Source organism: Salvelinus namaycush, chromosome 19 (genome assembly GCF_016432855.1).
Source record: "Salvelinus namaycush isolate Seneca chromosome 19, SaNama_1.0, whole genome shotgun sequence".
NCBI lineage: Eukaryota > Metazoa > Chordata > Actinopteri > Salmoniformes > Salmonidae > Salvelinus > Salvelinus namaycush.
In genome coordinates, this window is record NC_052325.1 from 14,059,782 (window position 1) to 14,084,710 (window position 24,929).

General features: G+C 39.9%; 1 protein-coding gene across 1 annotated transcript in view; it reads left to right on the forward strand.

The window, feature by feature from the left end:
* Positions 1–5,872: 5,872 nt before the first annotated feature.
* LOC120063751 (cholecystokinin receptor-like) overlaps positions 5,873–24,929 on the forward strand; it is a 61,074-nt gene continuing 42,017 nt past the window's right edge. The window contains exon 1 of the mRNA XM_039014044.1: positions 5,873–6,035. Within this exon, the coding sequence (XP_038869972.1) occupies positions 5,873–6,035 (163 nt within the window). The remainder of the gene's footprint in view (positions 6,036–24,929) is intronic.

The window sequence follows — 24,929 nt, forward strand, 5'->3', positions numbered from 1 at the left end:
GAAGGAGGAGCTCTCCTAATGCTCAGGTGTTATCTCTATCTGTGTCTTCTCTCTCCCTCTTTCCCCCTCTCTCTCTCTCTGAAGGACTTTGACAGTCCAAAGGTTGACCTAAATGCTGAGTTATTTAACAGTGTCTCATGGCAGGAGCGTCCTGGGAGATGCATGTCTGACAAGGTAAAGATCTGTCGATCTGCACCTGAACAAGGCAGTTAACCCACTGTTCCTAGGCCGTCATTGAAAATAAGAATTTGTTCTTAACTGGCTTGCCTAGTTAAATAAAGGTAAAACAAATTAAATGTCTGAACAGCCCAGTCCAGGTAACCCTTTAAAACCACTGTCCCAAACACAACCCAGTTATCTGTGCAGATGGTCAAAGGTGACAAAAAATGGTGGAGAAAGCTACTTTCAATGTCAAGGATCAAGGCTTGGCAACATAATGCAGGGTTAATGGGAGCAAAGACTGGCTGACTGTGGGCATATTGCGAGGATGGAAGAATTGCATGTTTTATTATGGAAATTGACTTTATCTGTGGGATAGTCCTCCTTATAGTACGGTTTCTCTCCATAGATGATGGAATTAAATGAAGATAAGGTGTATCAGAACAAACCAAACCACCAATATGAGGGGCGTCACACCCATCTTATGAATGGCTGAGGCCAAATGTAATATCTTTGAAAACATTTTGTGTGAATAGGAAACTTGAAAATAAAGTTTGTACTGCATATTTATACTGAATATAAATGCAACATGTAGGTCTCATGTTTCATGAGCTGAAATAAAAGATCCCAGAAATGTTTCACAAAAAGCTTATTTCTCTCAAATGTTGTGCACAAATTTGTTTACATCTCTGTTAGTTAGCATTTGTCTTTTGCCAAGATAATCTATCCACCTGACAGGCATGGCATATCAAGAAGATGATTAAACAGAATGATCCTTACACAGGTGCACCTTATGTTGGGGACAATAAAAGGCCACTCTAAAATGTGCAGTTTTGTCACACAACACAATGCCACAGATGTCTCAAGTTTTGAAGGAGCGTGTAATTGGCATGCTGACTGCAGGAACGTCCCCGAGCTGTTGCCAGACAATGGAATGTTCATTTCTCTACCATAGTTCTCCTACAACTTATTTTTTGAGAATTTGGCGGTGTCCAACCAGCCTCACAACCACAGACAACGTGTAACCACGCCAGTCCAGGACCTCCACATCCGGCTTCTTCACCTGCGGGATCGTCTGAGACCAGTCACCTGGACAGCTGATGAAACTGAGGAGTATTTCTGTCTGTAATAAAGCACTTTTGTGGGGAAAAATATTTTTGATTGGCTGAGCCTGGCTCCCCAGTGGGTGAGCCTATGCCCTCCCAGGCCAAGGCATGGCTGTGCCCCTGCCCAGTCATGTGAAATCCATAGATCAAGGCCTAATGAATTTATTTCAATTGACTGACTTACTTATATGAACTGTAACTCAGTAAAATGGTTGAAATTATTACATGTTGAGTTTACGTTTGTTCAATATATATCCGCAATTGAATAAAGAGAGGCACGTGCCTTTTCAGTTTCAATAGGCATATCATGATGCTCCTGTAGCCAATGGGTGTATCCTAATACCCGTACCAGCTTACTACATACTTAAACTGCATACTCACTTCGGTGTTTGATCTAGTACAAATCACTTATTTTTTCCGACTCGTGTTTGACAACAGCTGATAATCAGATAAATTGACACACTGTACCAAAATGAACAAATGGCGGGGCTGCAATAAGCTCACACAGTCTCACATCAGAATAAGTTGTCCCAAATGTCAAATTCTGAATTGTTTAAGGTTAAGTTTAGGCAATAACTCCATAATATTTACGGTTAGGGTTAAGTTTAGGCATTAACTCTGAAATCTTAAGATTAGGCATTTACTCCAAATGGTTAAGGTAATGGTTAAGGTTTTGGATAGGCTTTGAAACAAAAATCTCAAAAGCAACTTTCAATCGCTGGATTCAAACATGCAACCATTGGCACCAGAAGTTGTTCCAAAGGTCAAATTTCAAAGTGATTAAAAAAAATATGGACTTGTATCATGGGTGACCTTGCTGGGTAGTCAACGTAATCACGCATTAGATGACTCATTCAGAGTACTATTTTCTAAATTTCACATTCTTAAAATGTACAATAGTATGAGTTTTCAGACAGCGCCAGTGTTCGATGTAATGGTTGATTGATCTATGAAGAATGTTTTATTGTCAGGGGAGCCAGTTTGGTACTACTACTAGGGTGTCACATAGCCTAGCCTTTAAGAGCGGTGGGCCAGTAACCGAAAGGTCACTTGGTACGAATCCCCGAGCTGACTAGGTGAGAAATCTGCTCTGGATAATAGTGTCTGCTAAAATCGAAATTGTGTGATCTGGTTGGATGAAACTCTTCCAGTCTCTGTGAACAGCTTAGAACAGTATAAAAGTAATGAATCCACTCATATCTGTCTGTCTTTTACTCACTGATGGTCACTATGAAGCCAGACACACAGCTTATCCAATGATATCTAGACGCATCTCAACTCAGGTATCATTATGACAAAGTATAATCTTTGACAATTGAATTTAGGGTTAGGGTTAAAGATTGAAATGTGAATTTGCTGGGACTGTTACAATCTGACCTGGACCAATACATATCTTGATGCTGGTAATCTGGGTCCATGTAACAGAGATTTGAGAGGATTCCCTCAGCTGATCTCTGCCTCCTGCTGTCAAGACAGAAGAGAAAATAAATAAATATTCACTCAAGGGGAAATGTAAGGGAGTGCGTAACTGGCGGCAGGGAAGTCAGGCACAGGAGAGCAAAACTGGGTAATCAACGGAGCAGTTTTATTCATAAAACCACCGGAAACCAGAACAACAAACAAATGGGTAAAAAACCCGTTGCGCACCAGAGAAAACGTGCACATGCACTTATAATAAACAATTCCGCACAAAGACATGGGGGGAACAGAGGGTTAAATACACAACATGTAATGAGGGAAATGAGACCAGGTGTGTGGGAAGACAAGACAAAACAAAAGGAAAATGAAAAGTGGATCGATGATGGCTAGAAGACCGGCAACGCCGACCGCCGAGCGCCGCCCGAACAAGGAGAGGAACCGACTTCGGCGGAAGTCGTGACAGGAAACCCATTTTGTTCTACAACTGCAAGCCAGATTTATGAATTGGTTGTAGTTGTATGGGATTGAAGACAATGAGACAGAGAGATAAGCGAGGGAGAGAATCAAGAAGTGTGTGTATGTGTGTTTGTGTGTGTCATACACAGATAGGTGTGTTATTGTGTGTGTTTGTGTCGATTAGGTCAGAGACAGAGAGTCTGATGGGCAAGGGCTGCCCGAGGTCAGCATTCACTCAACCATTAGTCAAATCTGAAGTGATTTGGTGTCTGCATCCACACACACACACACACACACACACACACACACACACACACACACACACACACACACACACACACACACACACACACACACACACACACACACACACACACACACACACACACACACACACACACACACACACACAATGCTGGGTGAGAGATGAGGCCCCATACGCAGGTGTGTGTCCCTGGGGTAAACAGTAGAGACAAGATGGAGCGTTGTTCAGCCAGGGAGAGAGATAACCCTCGATCCAGGCAGGTACTCACCAGGGGCCTGGAGCTGTGTTTGAACAGATTGATGTGAGGGGCATCGGATAGGACAGGAGCCATGCAGGGCCATGAGACATAGTGTGTGTGTGTGAGAGAGACAGAGATCCTCTTCAGCTTGAGAAAACACTACTGTCTGACTCATTTATGTTTGTGTGTGTGTGTGTGTGCGTGTGTGTGTGTGCTTGTGAAAAGGTGCGTGTGTGGATTGGACCTGCATGGTTCAAATACTATTTTAATTATCTCAATTACTTTCACATACATTTCGAAATAACTATTCAGATATGTTTTATTTGAAAAGACAAGTCATTGAATATTGAAATACATTTGGAAATATACTTGAAAAGTATTGGCATGTATTTAAAATACTCAAATACACTACCAGGCATTTAACAAAGGTATTTGAAAATCATTGTTTTAATACGTATTTGAAAATGCGTTCAAATAGTAGGCTATTTATAGGAAATAATGTGAAAATATGATCAAATACTTCCAATAAAAGTAGATTCCGGCCACATTATCTGAAAATACTCAAATATGGATGTAGGAAGAGGATCTTAACTTTATCACCTTGTTGCAGGAGAACTTTCTTGCAATGCAGGACATTTTAAACTGTTTAAACGTTTAAAAAGGCCTCCAAAGTTTTTTCATAAGGCTGAAATTTGAAAGTGGAGATTACAATGTATCAACCCCTACAAAAATGTTCATTAATTACAATCCACATAATAAATCACATTTCCTGTTGCTGCAGGATTATTCCCTGATGTAGCAAACTGGCTCAAATTAAGATCTTATATCTGTACACAGAAAATAAGTATTTAAATAACGAATCATTTGAACCCAGGTCTGGTGTGGATACCGACATCAGTGTTAAACCATTTGGAGTCATTACTGTTATACCGTCCGGGTGTAATTAACATGTCATCTCAGAGAGAGACCATGATGAATAACACTCCTTCCAGCGGGTAGCAGTCGTCTCTCTATCTCTCTCGCTCTGTCTCTCTGTCGCTCTCCTTTTCTCTCTCTCTCTCCCTCCTTTGATTGGCACTTTGATTGGCTTGTTTAGGTGGGTAATTGGATCTGCAGATTGAAGAACCAGGCTAATTCAAGCTGTGGATAGTTTGGGTTCTGGGGCCTGGAGAAGTAGCGGACAGTCATCTCTCTCTCTGAGTGAGAGCAGTTTGAATTCTCATCACCCAACCACAGGCCTGTGTGATAGTCCCTTCTCTTCACAGCAATACCACGCCTCAGCAGGCAGCTAGCTGCTCCAGTACAACAGGTCCTTTGATTATAGTAAAGCCGGTGTTACAGCCAATCCAGCGGTCCAATCATCTCTGCCTGCTTACTTCCATGTGTAAAATATGTAAGTGATGGAATAATATGGTTTAGCATATACAAAAATGGTTTGTTTTTGTAATTCTAATCTATGGAATACAAAACACCTGTGTGTTTTGTTGATGTATGTATTTTCAGTAATTTATGTAATTCAGGGCTCATCTGTAAAAAAGACATTAAAAAAGACATGATTAGATACTATGTCAATAATAATAGTCTATAGATCTCCTGAAGTCATAAAGTAGAAGTCAATCGTAATAAATGAGTCCCTGAAACAATGAGCGTTCCTAACTGCTTTCTCATTTTGTAGGCCTACTCCAATTGTTATCATACTAATATAAAATCAATGTGGGTTATTTGCGCACCACTTGAGGGCGCCATTGGAGCACTCAGTTGGCCATTCATAACTTTCTACCCCAGACGACCATTGTCCCACACTCCCAACAGCGTACCCGCAAACAGAAACAACGACCAATCCCGCGCTCCCCCCACCCCCATGCACTCAGCCTTTCCCCATATTACCCCACCGCGGCTCTCTCTGCGCTCAGTCCGAGCCGCAGTCACTCCAACGGGCGAGGCGCAGCGGCACGGTGGGGTCCCCAACCTTCCTGCAGTGCAGAGATCCACTCAACTCATGAACCCATACTGGCAACTGACAACTTCAAGGATACCGTGAATGTGTTTATTAGGAAACAAAATAGGAAAATCTACAGACAAACATTTAATTTGGTTGGAGTATTTTTGGAAAGATTTAGGCTACTTACACATATTTTCAGGATTTCTATGGACAGTCATATGACCACAGCAAATGCTCACGAGCAATAATATAATGAGTACTTTTGACCTTTCTCTTTAACCCTCAAGATGGATTTACAAACCCTGAACGAAACCTCTGTGTTCTTGGAGTGTGTGGAAGCGCAGGGCGCAGCGTCAAATGGAACGCCGAACTCCAGCCTGGAACTCACAAACATCACCACCTGTGGAAACGCTTACGTGGTCCTCAAACCGCAACATGTCAAACAGAAAGGTGAGGAGCCGGGCCACCTATATTTATTTTTAATTCAAAAACCTAAATGAAATGACCAAATAAGCCAAGCCAATGCATTTTCACGAAGCTGACACAAAACCCAATTCACCGTAGCCTACATTTCAACAGCAATAGGCGCTCAAACTACCGATTCGTTCTATTTCGTTCATTATCCAAATACCAGAGACAAGAAAACCTATTTTAAGCTAAGTTAATCTCAACTGGTAAATGCGAAGTGCAAATAGTCTAAACATTTTACCATGATTATATTCTATAATTTAATTTAATAAGAAATCAAATGATTGATATAATAAAAATTGGTTCCCAGTTAATATCATTTAAAAGGGCTGGAACATCATGTTTTGATTGTAGTAATCAGTGTCCCGTTTCTTTCTAAGAATTGTATGACAACCGAGTCAACCCTAGCACAGATGCGTAGGTATATCACAAATGAATTACAATAACTTTTCATACAGTGTGTGTACAAGTGGTGTGGGTGTGCCCGCGCGCGTATGTGTGTGTGCAGTGTACAGTGATGTAGCTAATTAACATGAGGACAGCAGAGAAAGCAACAGCGCATTACGCATTCATGTATCCAGCCTAGCTACAATCCAACTCAATGCCAGAAACCATACCAATTCACACTTATTCAGAAATTCTCACGCTTGGGAATACACACCACCCCCTTTAAAACCATGACTACCACCCATCCTTAGCAAATACTGCAATCTCGACCATAAATGAAGCTAGTTCCCATTGATCCTGTGTAGTCAGAAGACTGAGGCTTTACCCTCATACCAAAAGGTCAGCATTGCACTTTGACTAAATGTTCAGCTGTATACCTATTTGTCCACTTCTAACAAAGTGACTCCTTCCCACGCTGTTGTTCACAGCTAAAGCTGTGTGTGTGTGTTTGCGCGCGCGTGTGTGTGAGAGACCGTCTCTCAGATCAATCATGGACAGATATTCCACTGTGGAGAGACATTTGATATCCAGTGAAATGTGGCAAAGACAGCATTCCCTTACGGTTAATTTGCTTATGTCAGTGATTGATTTTGACATGCTCACACCATAATAAAAATCAACTATCACTGCCAATGAGAAATGGGCTGGTGTCAGGTGTCAGAAAATGTAATCAAAGAAATTATACTAACATGGAAATAGCGAGGGGTGATACAAAACAATTATTATTACAAACCAATTATCGTCATGACATGATTGAGGTTTCTTGTCATACAGGAGCGGGAGTGAATCGTGCATCGCGCCAACCCGTATAGAATAGAGTCACATCCTAAGGGGGGATGGGAACATTAGTCAGAAATTAGTCTTGGGTAGCAGAATGTTAATAGATTTGTGTTTGTCTCTAAATAGGCTATATCTACACTCATAAAAATAAAGGTGCAAGTTGGACCCAAGTAAGGTTCTTGAAAGCGATGCCATAGGGGAACCATTGTCTGCATGGTTTCTGAAGAACCATAAATGGAATGGTTCTATAAAGAACCATACAAAAATGCCCACGTTCAAAAATATTGAGATAAAACTTAGCGCACGCCATACATACGCATGTTTTCCGTTATAAATCAGATTTGTAAAACTGTGCCCGCGTGAACGAGCCTCCATTCACCTGTATAATTTGGAACTAGTGGAATTATTAGGACAGGGAATGAAAAATATTAATTGTTCTTTAATATTTAGTTTACCAATAGATTATTGGGTTTATATGACCTGCCTTGATATAGTCTATGAGATTAAATAGGCAATAGGCACGCACAGCGATACTGCAGGCTACACATAATGTCAAATATTTGACATAAACTACCGGTCTCTTTACTGTATTAGCAATACTTTATGCTCTATTTGGAACATGACCGAGTCCGTTTCTGAACGAGTAAACAATGGCAAATTGTTGTGGACCTGTCAGCAGAACGTTTGAATTCAACAATGTTTTATATGAACTTTTCCCCCAAACTAAATATGAGGGATTTACCGCAAATTCTGAAACATTGTAGGGGAGGAAAAAAAAAAAAATGCAATTGCAGTATTACTGTGTTTTTGTTCTACTTTACTTTTTTTTAAAGTATTATTGATATGCATTACCACATTGTTGGAATAGAGCTAGTAATAAAGGCATTTCACTGCACTTGTGCACGTGACAATAAACACTTTAAACTTGATATATAGGCCTACTTCAATGTAAAATATCAACTGTTAAATTCGACTGTATACCGATATTATAAACTGCGCTGCCTATGATATTGCAAAACTTGAAATGTATAAAACCTATCTATTTACTAGACTACAAGGTACAATTAAATGAGAGATGCACATGGTAATTTGTTCTATGGCTCATTCGGGAATATTAACCCATCAAGGCCAAAAAATGTGAGGAACATACTGCATTCTGCAATGGTTATGAAAATAAATAGGAAAAATATTTCTGTCTAATTTATATATCTAATTATTTTAGACACAGATATTCACTTTTCTCACGAATGGCAAATAGTGGCATTCTTGTTAGTATGTTTTCCTGATTTTTGTTTTTTATGAATAAGCTTTTAATCATATCCCCCATTTGCACAAAATATTTACTTGCCAGCTTTCAACACAATATTTCAACCACTATCAGATGTGCATACACATGGTCTAAAGTTTTCCAGGAGGTGAACACATTCTCACATCAATTACTTAAACAAAATATGAATGCCAACTTTTGCGTGAAAACTGGCAGACACACATTTTGGGGTATATTTTGTACATATGCACGGTTTATAAATGAGGCTCCATGACTTGTTTTGAATGGCCCTGCTTTAGGGTTTTATGCATTATTTGTTATTTAATTTATTTACCAGGGTGCCTTTCGAGTGAATGTGAGAGTTACCAGTACCATCCATGACTGGGTTTGCTACTGATAGAGACATGGTTGTTGAATGTGCAGTCCTGAGGACTTCACAGAGTAAGATCCTAAGTGAATTTGTTGTATTTACATTTTATACAAAGCTTTACCCTAATATTGTGGTTAGAAACGAATAGTTTACTGGCCATATCTGGCCTGCAAATCACATTATGGTGGCTTGCAAAGTGTGTAATTCCTATTGGAATCCAGCCAGATTGGGCATATCTGTTACGGCAGCCTTCCCTCTCTTCACTAGAAGAGAGAGTGTAGCAGGGATCGGACCAACACGCAGCGTAGCCAGTGCTCAACATGTTTAATAACACTAATAAACAGTGAACACTTAACAAATAACAAAATAACAAAATGTGGCAAACCGATAACAGTCCTATCTGGTGCAGAACACAAACACAGAGACAGGAAACAACCACCCACAATCCCCAACACAAAACAAGCCACCTATATATGATTCTCAATCAGGGACAACGATTGACAGCTGCCTCTGATTGAGAACCATATTAGGCTGGACACAGAAACAGACGAACTAGACACACAACATAGAATTCCCACCCAGCTCACGTCCTGACCAACACTAAACAAGCAAAACACATAAGAACTCTGGTCAGGACGTTACAATATTTGACATTTTGAATTTTATTCAGAATGACTGCCGGGTTTGGGAAGACTAAGATCTGAGACTACCTTATTAACCTCTACTTCCACACAATCCCGGATCCGGGAGCACCCCCTTCAGTAAAAAAGCTGACTAGCATAGCCTAGCATAGCGTCACAAGTAAATACTAGCATCTAAATATCATTAAATCACAAGTCCAAGACACCAGATGAAAGATACACATCTTGTGAATCCAGCCATCATTTCTGATTTTTAAAATGTTTTACAGGGAAGACACAATATGTAAATCTATTAGCTAACCACGTTAGCAAAAGACACAACTTTTTTTACTCCACCATTTTTTTCCTGCATAGGTAGCTATCACAAATTCGACCAAATAAAGATATAAATAGCCACTAACCAAGAAACAACTTCATCAGATGACAGTCTGATAACATATTTATTGTATAGCATATGTTTTGTTAGAAAAATCTGCATATTTCAGGTATAAATCATAGTTTACCATTGCAGCCACCATCACAACTCTCACCAAAGCGACTAGAATAACTACAGAGAGCAACGTGAATTACCTAAATACTCATCATAAAACATTTCTGAAAAATACACAGCGTACAGCAAATGAAAGACAAAGATCTTGTGAATCCAGCCAATATTTCAGATTTTCTAAGTGTTTTACAGCAAAAACACAATATAGCATTATATTAGCTTACTACAATAGCCAACCACACAACAGCATTGATTCAAGCCAAAAATAGCGATAACGTATAAACCAGCAAAATATATTAATTTTTTCACTGACCTGCTCAGAATTCTTCAGATGACAGTCCTATAACATCATATTACACAATACATATAGAGTTTGTTCGAAAATGTGCATATTTAGCAGCACAAATCGTGGTTATACAATATGAATAGTAGCCAAAATGCAAACAAAATGTCGGGAGAAATCTTGGGAGAGGCACCTATTCTAATCGATAACTAATCATAAACTTGACTAAAAAATACAGGTTGGACAGCAAATGAAAGATACATTAGTTCTTAATGCAATCGGTGTGTTACATTTTTAAAATTAACGTTACTACGACATACAGCGTGCGTTAAAGCGAGACCGCACGGAAATTAATGGCGGATTATGCATTTTACATTTTTCAACAGAACAACGAATTAACAGCATAAATAGTTCTTACTTTTTGATGTGCTTCCATCAGAATCTTGGGCAAGTTGTCCTTTGTCCAAAAGAATCGTTGCTCGGTTGTAGAATGTAGTGTTCAACGTTGGAATTAGCAGTAAACATTAGCCATGTGGGCCAGACGTGCCCAACTCCCTAGAACGCAACACAAATAAATACCCGAAAATCGCAATATACTGACATAAACTGATATAACTCGGTTTAAAATAACAACATTATGATGTCTTTAACAGCTATATCGAATAAAAACAGAGCCGGATATATCTAAGAGCTATAACCGGAGCTTTCTAGTACGACATGCCAAGGTCCTTCCTGCGTCATGGCGAAAAGGGGAAAGAGGGTACACCACGTTGCCAGCCTATTTATAGGCCTTCAGATCTGCCTAGAGACTCCATTTCAATTCTCACTATTCGCTGACATCCAGGGGAAGGCGTATGCAGTGCATCTCAACCAATAGAAGACAGGCAAATTAATAAACTGACCTGGGAACAGCTTGCAGAATTCAGCATTCTCACATCCTCATAGGAAAAAGGCTCCAACTCGAGTTCTGTTTTACTCACAGATATAATTCAAACGGTTTTAGAAACTAGAGAGTGTTTTCTATCCAATAGTAATAATAATATGCATATTGTACGAGCAAGAATTGAGTACGAGGCAGTTTAATTTGGGAACGAAATTATTACAAAGTGCAAACAGCACCCCCTATTGAGAAGAAGTTTTAAATATCTAAACGGGAACAACCATTTCAGTAATGGGTGCAATAAGTTCAAGATTGGAATTGTTTAAAAACATTTGTTATTTATATTTCAGTAGCATAAGATGAATTAATCAATGTACAAAACAGAGTTATGGGAAAAATATATATATATTAATGATTGTCATGGTTTTGGTTCAACTCTATTCTTAAACAGCAACACTGGGGTTCTTTTACACTAATGTGTGTTACTGTAACTACTGTGGCGGTTTCGGTCCCCTGATCTTGATAAGGCAGGGTTTACACATATGAAACACACACCACCAGTCCCCGGGAAGGGTAACAAGGTTTATTTTTTTTAAATCAGGTAGGGGCAAGGTTCCTGATATACAAAACTCAAACAAACAAAGTAAATACGTCGTCACCAGTGGAAGGGCCTCCACTCTTGGTCTTTGGGGTTCACTCCTTGTTGAAATCTTCAGTTCCTTTATTCCGGTAAACCTCCTGCTCCACCGTAAACTCAGTCTCTCCAATAGCCTCCTCCTCTTCCTCGTTCACCTGCCGGGCTGAAAGGAAAGACAAAGAAAGCAAACCCAGGGCGTGGTTAAGTAGAGGCCCCTGATTGGTTTCACCTGTCTAGTGTTTAGTTTCTAATTACAGCTGGAGACAGATGTGGCTATTCTGCTGCATTCTGGCAGTTTCCCCTGAGCTGTCCATGGTCCTGCCTCTGGGGAATACTTCCCATTGCTGTCCATGGCCCTGTCTCTGGGGAATACTTCCCATTGCTGTCCATGGCCCTGTCTCTGGGGAATACTTCCCATTGCTGTCCATGGCCCCTGTCTCTGGGGAATACTTCCCATTGCTGTCCATGGTCCTGGCAGCCAGAAAACACAGAAACCTCGCAGGCACATACTGTCCATCCACCACACAACCCCTGAAATCGCTACACTACATTTACATTGCTCTTGTCCAGAGCAAATTACAGGAGCAATTAAGGCTAAGTGCCTTGCTCAAGGGCACATCAACAGATTTTTCACCTAGTCGGCTCAGGGATTTAACCAGTGACCTTTCTGTTACTTGCCCAATGCTCTTAACTGCTAGGCTACCTGCCACCCTTGACTCTTTACATTGATAATTTAACTCTTGATCAACACAAACATTTTACATTGAAAAATCAACACTAGTTATCACTGGCCAATTTGATGTGTGATATGAATTCTGAAGAACCGTAAAGCTTAACTTCTTGTTAATCCAGCTGCTGTGTCAGATTTCAAAAAGGCTTTACGGCGAAAGCACACCTTGCGATTATCTGAGGACAGCACCCCGCATACAAAAGCATGAAAAACATTTTTCAACCAGGCAGGTGCGACACAAAAGTCAGAAATAGCGATATAATAAATGCCTTACCTTTGAAGATCTTCTTCTGTTGGCACTCCAAAAGGTCCCAGTTACATCACAAATGGTCCTTTTGTTCGATAAAGTCCTTCTTTATATCCATAAAATCTCAGTTTAGCTGGCACGCTTCATTCAATAATCCACCGGTTCCCTCCTTCAAAATGCATACAAAATGAATCCCAAACGTTACCAATAAACGTATCCAAACAAGTCAAACAACGTTATAATCAAACCTCAGGTACCCTAATACGTAAATAAACTATAAAATTTAAGATGGAGAATAATATGTTAATTACCGGAGATAAATAACAAAGAATGCGCTTTCATCCACGCGCATGGAAACACTACAGCCAAAATGGGAGCCACTTAGAAAAACTACAACTTCTAGCTAATTTTTCCAAAAACCAGCCTGAAACTCTTTCTAAAGACTGTTGACATCTAGTGGAAGCCCTAGGAACTGCAATCTGGGAGGACTTCGCCTCATAATAAACATGAAAGCCATTGGACACAGCAGTAGGCTGAAATTATTATTATTTTGGATGGTTTGTCCTCGGGGTTTTGCCTGCCATATCAGTTCTGTTATACTCACAGACATTATTTTAACAGTTTTAGAAACTTTAGAGTGTTTTCTATCCACATCTATCAATGATAGATTCTGGGCCTGAGTAACAGGCAGTTTACTTTAGGCACGCTTTTCATCCGGATGTGAAAATACTGCCCCCTACCCAAGAGAGGTTAAGAGTTAACAAACAAGTGCTCCTTGAACACGCAACCCTCAGAGCTGGAACTCGTGGCTTACGCCCATCCGCCATCCTTATCCACTAATCTGGACCGACGTAAAATTTTGCAGTGTATCTTGAGTGACCTGGCTATATATTTAGCATACCCCTCGGGATCTGCCACAAGTTCCAACTGGACCACACAGACATTATCAGACCCGAATGCACGTATACACACGCACCCACGCACGTGCACAAGCACAGACACACGCACACACGAAGACTGTGACCGCAGCTGCGCCATCATCTTTAGTCACTCAGTCACCTTAATAATTTCTCAGTATGTCCCTCTGTTTCTATCACTGTCTCTCTGTCCCTATGTGTTTTGCTCCATGCAAAATATTTATAGCGCAGTAGACTGATGCAGACAGACATACAGTCCAGCTGGTTGAATCACATAGAGGGTTGAGTGATTTCATAGCAAGCCAAGCCTCCATGACCAGAGGACTAGAGGTTCAGCTCTAACGGATTCAGACTACCCACACCAGCTTCACTGTCAACGCTCTACTCATTGTAAAATAGACGGCCATTCCTGATTTAAACTCTTTTTCACAGGACTGGGATCGTTTCCATTTCAATTCCATCACTTCAACATCAATTCACTTCAGTTGCCAAGCAATTAAATTTAAATTCATCATGTGACTCGATGGAGTTGAAATGTAGTCGACCCTGGTTTGTGTTAAGGTAAAGCCTGCCATCATGCATGACTGTAGACTGCATGGGCTATCATATCAAGAGACTTGACCCCCGACAAGTCATCTAACACGGCTATGAAACACACAGCAATTCAGGTCTTCTGGCAATATCTCTCACTAGCCACAGTACATCACTACATACAATATCACAGTGTTATAGCTGCTCATAATGGATATTATCTCTTATGAAAGTTCTTGACAGTTGACACCTGTCATATCATGCTTATGACATCGTGAAGTAGGTTGGATGATGGACGATCACTCATGTTTATTAAACTAAGAAAACCTCTCCCAGTGGAAAGTGGATGATACCCCCGTGCACTCATATTGATAGTTTAATTAAAGAATAAAGTGAATTCTTATGCCCCATCATGCAGTATAGTGGTAATGGGGTGGACGTGACAAGCGGTGCCAAAGACAGGCTATTAGTCACAAGAAGAATTCTGTGTCCCAAATGGCACCCTATTCCCTATATATTGCACTATGTTTGACAAAAGCTCTATGGGTCCTGGTCAAAGTAGTGTACTGTGTAAGAATAGGCTGGCATTTGAGACTCAGGTTTTGTATCTGTAAGATATTGGCACAATACCTCCGGGTTTCTTTCTCATTATTTTTCTCTTGCACATACTCCATCATTCTCTTTCACACTTTCTTGCTCTCATTCATTTTCTGTCCCATTCTCCCCTTTTCCCCCTCTCTCTCACACACTTGCACAACGATTTTCTCTCTCTCTCTCTCTCTCTCTCTCTCTCTCTCTCTCTCTCTCTCTCTCTCTCTCTCTCTCTCTCTCTCTCTCTCTCTCTCTCTTTTTCTCTCTTTCTCTCTCTCTCTCTAGCTTTCTCTCTCCCACACTTGCTCAACCCCCTCTCTTTCACACACATTACTCAAGTTCTGTTGTATTCCTATAATGGAGGTGGTCTATCACATCACTGTGAATTTCTAGCGTATTGCTGTGAATTTGACAGTAATTTATAGGCAGCTAATTCGCAAGTTACTGTATTTCATATTACAGTATACCTACTGTAATCGTAATACAGTATCAAAGCAAGAACTGTGTAGTGACACAGAGTACAATTCCGTACAATTGACTATTATATTTTAGAGTATTTTACTGTTATTACAGGGTATAGGTGCAAGCAGGTTGGCTTCTAGGTAATGTGTTTACACAGTACAGCATATCAAGGAATATGTTGTGTTTTATATCACTTGCACTTCAAGAGGCCTTAAAAAAGGCTTCCAAACTGGCATCGACTACAGGGGGAAAACAGACCAAAAAGACATGGCAAAATGCTCAACCATTGAAGCTTTAAGACTTGCTGTCACTCCAGTCTTCCCCTATACATTTTAAATCGATGGGGCACTATAGCCACAAAATAGCAATTATTTCCCCGCCCACAATATTCTCCCACATTGCACAATAATTGACACTATCAACGTTTCACAGTATTTTACTGTTGATAAAACAAAAAATGACAGTTTTCCGTTACAGTGTACCCTGCTTATACAGTAGATATACAGTGGCAAGAAAAAGTATGTGAAACTTTGGAATTACCTGGATTTCTGCATTGTTGGTCATCAAATTTGATCTGATCTTCATCTAAGTCACAACAATAGACAAACATAGTGTGCTTATTAAACTAATAACACACGTTTTCATGTCTTTATTGAACACACCAAAGGGTTCACATACTTTTTCTTGCCACTGTATGTTTTTTTTGTTGTGTTCAGTAGGTTGGGGGGATAACACTCCATCTCCCTCACTGGCTGAACGGGTCTATTTAAGTAGCACTTTGGGTTAGAAGAGACAGATATGACATTTACTGTGGTAGATTAGCCATTAGCTATAACATTTACGTGTATCTTACTCTCTGAGGAGAACCTTTCTTCAGCTAAGCCCAACTGCGCATCTGGGTCACGGCACCACTGTTACGGATGTCACGTTGCTTGCTCAGCAAGTACCACTCCCCCCCCCGATTTGACTTATACCTGGCTCGAACTCGGAACCTCTGCTTTGCTAACACATGTGACCGCCCTCCTTGACAATGTTCCAACGGTTTGAGACATCCAAAAGGTACTAATTGGATGGCTCCATCCACTACATTTCAAGACAGCTGTGGAGTGAGCTTACAGTACGCTCTTCACTCTGTTACATTCGCACAGTGTGATGAGGGTGAAAAAAGCTAATTGGGAACTAAACAAAGGAACTCACAGCCTTATAGCCTTTATAGCCTTAGTAGCTGCAGTATAGTGATATCTCACATAAAACACAGAAAAAAGCTGTAAAACAGTATAATTTATGTTAGGTGAGAAACAGGTCATTTAAAATACTGATGGTGTTGTTGAAATTCATAATATATTCAACCACATGTTTCATAGTAATGCTAATGTGTGTTCTGTATGTGTGTGTAAGTTACAGTGGTGTAAAGTACTTAAGTACTTAGGTATCTGTACTTTACTATTTATATTTTGGACAACTTTTACTTTTGCTTCACTACATTCCAATAGAAAAGTATGTACTTTTTACTCCATACATTTTCCCTGAGACCCAAAGGTAGTCATTATATTTTGAATGCTTAGCAGGACAATAAAATGGTCTAATTCACACACTTTTTAAAAGAACATCCCTGGTCATCCCGGATAGCCATGGGCACGCTCCAAACACTCAGACATAAATAACTAAATTATGCTTAATATAAGGACTTTGAAATTATGTATACTTTACATTTTGATACTAAATACTTTTAGACTTTTACTCAAGTACACTCTCAAATTAAAAAGGGTTCTTCAAAGAACTCCTTTTAATGGTTCCGCGACGAACCTTTTGAAGAACCTTTTGGGGTTAATTTTTGAACAACCCCCCTCCGCTAGTATTATTGTTATTATTATTAATAATAATAATAAACACATGCAAAACAATAACAATAATATTTTAGTTGTCAGTGTTTATTATGATTTTAGTGGCAAAGCAGCATTCAAAAATCCAAATATGGATCCACAGACTTCACCCTCCCTACACCTCTGATTAATATAACAGGAAACCTGTTTGATCACCATGCACTGCAAAATCAATCTGGTGGTGGATACATAGAACATCAACACATTAACATCAACACGCCAGAGGATAAACCCATTGGACTTGAGGCTCTGCTGGGAGTTATAATAATTATACAGATGATTAACAAAACATGCACACAACAGAATTCAAACCTTGGTTTTTGTAGGTAAATGTGAATGGAGAAAAAAAACTATTTTGATAATGGTTTTCATACACATACCTTGTCCATAATGTAGAGGCCTATGGGATATTCATTGAAGAGGTAAGGGAGGAGGATTGTAAATGTGATATTCATAAGATAACATAACAATGCCAATAGACATACCTTTGTACGTATGCCTAATCAACTGTATCCCGGCAGGCACAGATACAAAAGTGAGCAGTTCAGTCATCTGCTCCCAATACAGCTAACCTTCAACATATTCTTATAGCCTACACATTCTTAGCTATTTGTTGATTGATATTCATTGACTTGTGTCCATTTTCTGTTTTAGAAAGATTTGAACAAATTTGAAAAGATAAATGGTATCGTCATAAAACAATATGAATTTAGATCATACAAGGGACAAACCTTACCTTAAATTAAGGAGATCTTCACATTTTTCAGTTAAGTGCCTGCACCTGCTGTCCTTTCAAATCCAAATGTTTCAGTTGGGCAGTTAGGGTCCTGCAAGAAACCCCAACAGCTAAGGAGGTTCCTCGATGAACCCCACCTCCTATGGGGTTCTTAGAAGAACCCTTTGGGGGCAGTTTTTCAGTGCCAAGAGCCCTAAGGTTCTTCTAAGAACTTTGAGGATCTTATAAGAACCCTTGTTGAACCCCTAATTTTTAGAGTGTAGTATTTTACTGGGTAACTTTCACTTTTACTTGAGTAATTTTCTATTAAGGTATATTTACTTTTACTCAAGTATGACAATTGGCTACTTTTTCCACCACTGGTAAGAATCGTGTGATTCTAACGAAGCAGACTCAGTTGGTGTCATGTTTATACCACTGTGAACAAGTATGCACAGGGATTTCGTTTTTTGCCCCACCTCTAAACAATCACAACTACTTTCTCCGCTTATGTAGCCTTCTGCTACCCTGTTCCCTGCTGACTGTGTAAGCTTAGCACACTGTGAAAGATATCTGTGCAGTGTGGTTCTGCATGTTCAGTCCAACATCTGCAGTGGCCATACAGCATTTACTGTGATTTGGCCTCTGCAGAAGTCAGTGTATTCATTCTTCTTGCGCTTCGCGGAGCACGAACACGATGGTGTTCTCCATTTTGCTCTACAACCCCCACAAGTGTCACAGGACTTGTTTGAAGGTAACCTATACAGTCGTGGCCAAAAGTTTTGAGAATGACACAAATATAAATTTCCACAAAGTTTGATGCTTCAGTGTCTTTAGATATTTTTGTCAGATGTTACTATGGAATACTGAAGTATAATTACAAGCATTTCATAAGTGTCAAAGGCTTTTATTGACAATTACATGAATTTGATGCAAAGAGTCAATATTTGCATTGTTGTCCCTTCTTTTTCAAGACCTCTGCAATCCGCCCTGGCATGCTGTCAATTACCTTCTGGGCCACATCCTGACTGATGGTAGCCCATTCTTGCATAATCAATGCTTGGAGTTTGTCAGAATTTGTGCGTTTTTGTTTGTCCACCCGCCTCTTGAGGATTGACCACAAGTTCTCAATGGGATTAAGGTCTGCAAAGTTTCCTGGCCATGGACCCAAAATATCGATGTTCTGTTCCCCGAGTCACTTAGTTATCACTTTTGCCTTATGGCAAGGTGCTCCATCATGCTGGAAAAGGCATTGTTCATCACCAAACTGTTCCTGGATGGTTGGGAGAAGTTGCTCTTGGAGGATGTGTTGGTACCATTTGTTATTCATGGCTGTGTTCTTAAGCAAAATTGTGATTGAGCCCACTCCCTTGACTGAGAAGCAACCCCACACATGAACGGTCCCAGGATGCTTGACACATGACTGATGGTAGCGCTCACCTTGTCTTCTTCGGACCAGCTTTTTTCCGGATGCCCCAAACAATCGGAAAGGGGATTCATCAGAGAAAATGACTTTACCCCAGTCCTCAGCAGTCCAATCCCTGTACCTTTTTTCAGAATATCAGTCTGTCCTTGATGTTTTTCCTGGAGAGAAGTTGCTTCTTTGCTGCTCTTCTTGACGCCAGACCATCCTCCAAAAGTCTTCGCCTCACTGTGCTTGCAGATGCACTCACACCTGCCTGCTGCCATTCCTGAGAAAGCTCTATACTGGTGTTGCCCTGATCCCGCAGCTGAATCAACTTTAGGAGACAATCTTGGCGCTTGCTGGACTTTCTTGGGTGCCCTGAAGCCTTCTTCACAACAATTGAACCGCTTTCCTTGAAGTTATTGATGATCCGATAAATGGTTGATATAGGTGCAATCTTACTGGCAGCAATATCCTTGCCTGTGAAGCCCTTTTTGTGCAAAGCAATGATGACGGCACGTTTTTCCTTGCAGGTAACAATGGTTGACAGAGGAAGAACAATGATTCCCTGCACCACCCTCCTTTTGAAGCTTCCAGTCTGTTATTCGAACTCAATCAGTATGACAGAGGGATCTCCAGCCTTGTCCTCGTCAACACTCACACCTGTGTTAACGAGAGAATCACTGACATGATGTCAGCTGGTCCTTTTGTGGCAGGGTTGAAATGCAGTTCAAATGTTTTTGGGGGATTCAGTTCATTTGCATGGCAAAGAGGGACTTTGCAATTAATTCCAATTCATCTGATCACTCTTCAGAACATGCTGGAGTATATGCAAATTGCCATCATACAAACTGAGGCAGCAGACTCTGCAAATTAATATTTGTGTAATTCTCAAAACTTTTGGCCACGACTGTACAAACAAATGGAAGTATGGAGGTAGTTTTGTGGCAACAAAAATAAGGGGTTAAATATGTGTACAAAAACACTAAAATATTTATCCTAGATATAGGACAGACACTTCAAAACCTTATTATTTCGAATTTATTTTTTGACAGTCTTTCTTGCCATTTATGAATGTGTTAATCAATGCGTTTCTATGGGCTATAGTAGTAAAGGCCAAATTCAATATTTGTAAAAATATATATCTATATTTCTTTAATTTTATACCTAAAGGAGTCCTAAAATTCAACAACTTAGACTTTTAGACATTAAAAGATAGAGTTTGGGAGCAGCAAAACAGTGAGCGTACATCCACTTTTATTCTATGTATTGTACATTATTTTAGCCAGCTCCTGTTTATTTTTTTTGAAGCCAGAAGCAGGCTAGTATCAGCTACATTTATGCCTTTACTAGACTATGGGGATATTTTATATATGAATGCTTCCGCTCAGTGTTTGAGATCAATTGATACCATTTACCATGGCGCATTGAGATTTTATTTAAACTGCAAAACCCTTACGCACCATGGTACTTTATATATCAGGGTTGGCTGGCCTTCTCTAGTCACTCGTAGGCTCAGTCACTGGTATACTTTTATTTCCAAAGCCATTTTGGGTTTACTACCATTTTATTTGGGCATTTTTATTGTTCAGAAATGTGGTGGGTACTCTCTTCGTTAGCAGGATTTCATCCTGCTAACTCTTCCAAATGTCCGAACTGAATTTGGTAAAAGGGCTTTAATGTACTCTGCGCCATCGGCTTGGAACGCCTTACAAAATACTTTTAAACTGGAAGAATTTGTCCCAATTTGTGTTTTTAAATCACTGTTGAAGGATTTTGAGACTGATTCCCTGACCTGTCAATGTTTTTAATTTGCTGTTTTATGACTTTGTTATACTCTTGTGAATTCTATGGTTTTAACTAGATTACTTGTAGTTTTTCATGTTGTCTGTCTGTAATTGTGTAATGAATTGGTGCTGCCTATCTTGGCCAGGACGCTCTTGAAAAAAAGAGATTTCAAATCTCAATGAGCCCTTCCTGGTTAAATAAAGGTAAAATTAATTTAAAAAAATGTTGGATGTGCGTAAAACCCCCTCCATATAGGCTATATGTCCATATGCCAATCATGGAATGAGAGGTGAGCTAAGTGCATTAGCCAAGTATCCTCATCACCGTTTCCAAAGAGCGCCTCTTGTAGGCAGCAGGTAGTTGGTAGCGTATCAGTTAGAGAGGTGAGCCAGCATAAAGTTCAAATCCCGAATCAGACGTAAAAAAAAATCTGTTGGGAAGTGAGCTGGCAAGAAGAGGGTTGCTGGTATCAAATCCTAGATGCTATTGCCTGCCGTTGTGCCCTTGAGCAAGGCACTTAACCCCACACAACAACAGCTTGCCCTGTGTGGCAGCCCCCGCACCTCTCCAAAAATACTTGAATGTGTCTTTTGGAGGGGTTAAAAGTGGAAGTCAAATGTTTATTGGACCTTGTGTGCAATTGACCAATACAGTGATCATAATCGGAATCTTGTCTGGTAACCAAAGACGCGCTCCTCCAAACATATTCAAATGATTCAGTCCTAGGCTAAACTATATGGCTTATTGAGAATGTGCCTCACACATACAATTTATGGGAGCCTAGTATTTTTTATTTGAGGAGGTGCGATACATGCAGTATTAAGCCATGAAATGTGTTGATTGGCCAGTGAGTGGCCAGGCCTTCGCCACACCTACAATTGTATTTATTCATCGATCCCAGCCCTTTCATGCCACCGCCAGCTATTGAGCTCCTAATTCCTAAAAAAAGTCTGATACTCCCCTGGACCTATAGCATTACCGCCAACGGTAAGATTTACCATTGTGTCAAAACAAAGCCCTCTGTCTCAGTGACAGAAGAATGAGTTTGTAATGGGCTGTATTGATTTTTATTTTCTACCTATGTCTCTGTTTCCCTCCAACCCGCCAAGATGAATACCAGGGGTGATTAAGGAGAAAGGTTTCTCCTCTCCTGGTACAAACAGCAGGATGACAGAAGTAAATGTGGTCAGGGAGTTATGGCTGTTCCCTGCACAGCCACTGAGCAAACAGGAAAGTAATTGGCTTCGATTAGGCTGAAGCCGGTGTAACATATTTCATTAGGGAGACAGGAAGAAAGAACGAGGGAGAGTGAGAGAAGAGAGGCAGAGTGTATTTTAGTTGTGTCTTTCCTCTCCATTACCTGATTGTGGTGTGCATGTAGGAACAGACATAAATACACGCACGCACACATAAACACCACAAACCCAAACGCATAAACACACACACCCTAGTTAGGCTCAACTTATTAATGAGAATGTGTTTAATTGCAGGTCCCTCTAAACACATTCTGAGCCAACACTGAGGTGCTTACAAGTTAGAGCTGATACAGCATCAGGGTAATGTGAGAGAGAAAGTGTACGTGTATGTGTGTGAAGATATTTTTGTCATTGCATATTGTCATTTAGGACATGTGTTGTGTAATAGGAGTTGGTGGGTGGATTCCAACTTCCGCAGCACCACATAAGCTCACTGAAGTTACTTTCACCGTCGTCAGAGAAAGTAGGTGGAATACTTCCTCTTAAAACCTCAGTGTGTGATATCAGGGGCACACAGCTGTTCTGATGAAACAGAGAGAGACCTCCTCCTGGAGTTCTTCCTAAAATTCCTGTTGGGTTTTCAGTATCAGGTAAAGTTATACGTCTATAGTCAGGAACAGGAGTGTAGGGAAGAACAGGTCTGAAGACAGTGGAGCAGAATGCCTCAAGATGAAAACATAATATTCAATATCTGTAAATCTGAGTAAATATTAGGACTTCAATCCACATACTTGTACATTTGTGGGCAATACCCTTCAATCTGGATAACAAGAAAAAACAAATTATAAGGCTAGAGAATTTGTTCGACCAATAATACCAACACAGTCAAACACCAAAGCATGTCAGAGAGTAAGCATGGAGAACCAATTCCCGAAAGAAAACCAGACTCCTCGACTGACACTGACGATGTATGCTTTTCACCACCTGGAATGGTAAGTGTAGAAACCGACTTGCTAAAGTCGATAAATAATACATTGTGAATACTTGAACTAGTCAGTAATGATATAAAGGAGTTGAAGGCGAGCCTCGAGATGAGTGATGAAAAAGCTGCGACAACGGAGAAACAAACAGGCTAAAAGGTACAGTCAATACTATTGAAATGGACGTTAAAGAAGTTAAAAAAGAGAACATGTTTCTGAGCGAAGCCTTACTTGAAATATAGACTAGATCTATGCGAGAAAATCTGGTACTTACTGGTATTACAGAGAATCAGGGTGAAGATCCAGAGTGTGGTGAAAGATATCCTGGTTAAAGCGCTACAGATACCGTCCAAAAAATCAAGCTCGAAGGTGTAGATCGTTTCGGACAGAAAGGATATCGATATGAACGCCCAATCGTTGCCATATTTGCATTTTTTTTTCAATTTAAAGTTTTCTTAAGTTTTCTTGTTTTTCAATCAACCAACCAAACACATTCCACATTCACAGATGTGACAGACTTAAAAAAATAAAATATTAATAATAATAATTTAAAAAACTATTTAAAAAAAGAAGTTATATATATATATATATATATACACACATACACACATATATATATATATATACACATATATATATACATACACACATATATATATATATATACATACAGTGGGGCAAAAAAGTATTTAGTCAGCCACCAATTGTGCAAGTTCTCCCACTTAAAAAGATGAGAGAGGCCTGTAATTTCCATCATAGGTACACTTCAACTATGACAGACAAAATGAGAAAAAAAAATCCATAAAATCACATTGTAGGATTTTTAATGAATTTATTTGCAGATTATGGTGGAAAATAAGTATACCATTCAAGATAGGTAATGTTATAAAATAATTAGTGTTCAACTTTCTATTTACATCATTTATACAGTGCATTAGCAAAGAATTCAGACCCCTTGAATTTTTCCACATTTTTCCCCCTCATCAATCTAGACACACCCCATAATGAGAAAGCAAAAATGTATTAAAATTAAAAAACAGAAATATGACATTTACATAAGTATTCAGACCCTTTCCTCAATACTTTGTTTTTATTCTTTTATTTAACAAGGCAAGTCAGTTAAGAACAAATTCTTATTTACAATTACATCCTAGGAATACTGGGTTAACTGCCTTGTTCAGGGGCAGAACAACAGATTTTTACCTTGTCAGCTCAGGGATTCGATCTAGCAACCTTCTGGTTACTAGTCCAACGCTCTAACCACTAGGCTACCTGTGTTTGGAGAGTTTCTCCCATTCTTCTCTGCAGATCCTCTCAAGCTCTGTCAGGTTGGATGGGGAGATTCCCTGCACAGCTATTTTCAGGTCTCTCCAGAGATGTTTGATCGGGTTCAATTCCGGGCTCTGGCTGGGCCACTCAAAGACATTCAGAGACTTGTCCCGAAGCCACTCCTGCGTTGTCTTGGCTGTGTGCTTAGGGTCATTGTCCGGTTGGAAGGTGAACCTTCGCCCCCAGTCTAAGGTGCTGAGCACTCTGGAGCAGGTTTTCATCAAGGATTTCTCTGTACTTTGCTTTGTTCATTTTCCCTCGATCCTGACTAGTCTCCCAGTCCTTGCCGCTGAAAAACACCTTATATGTG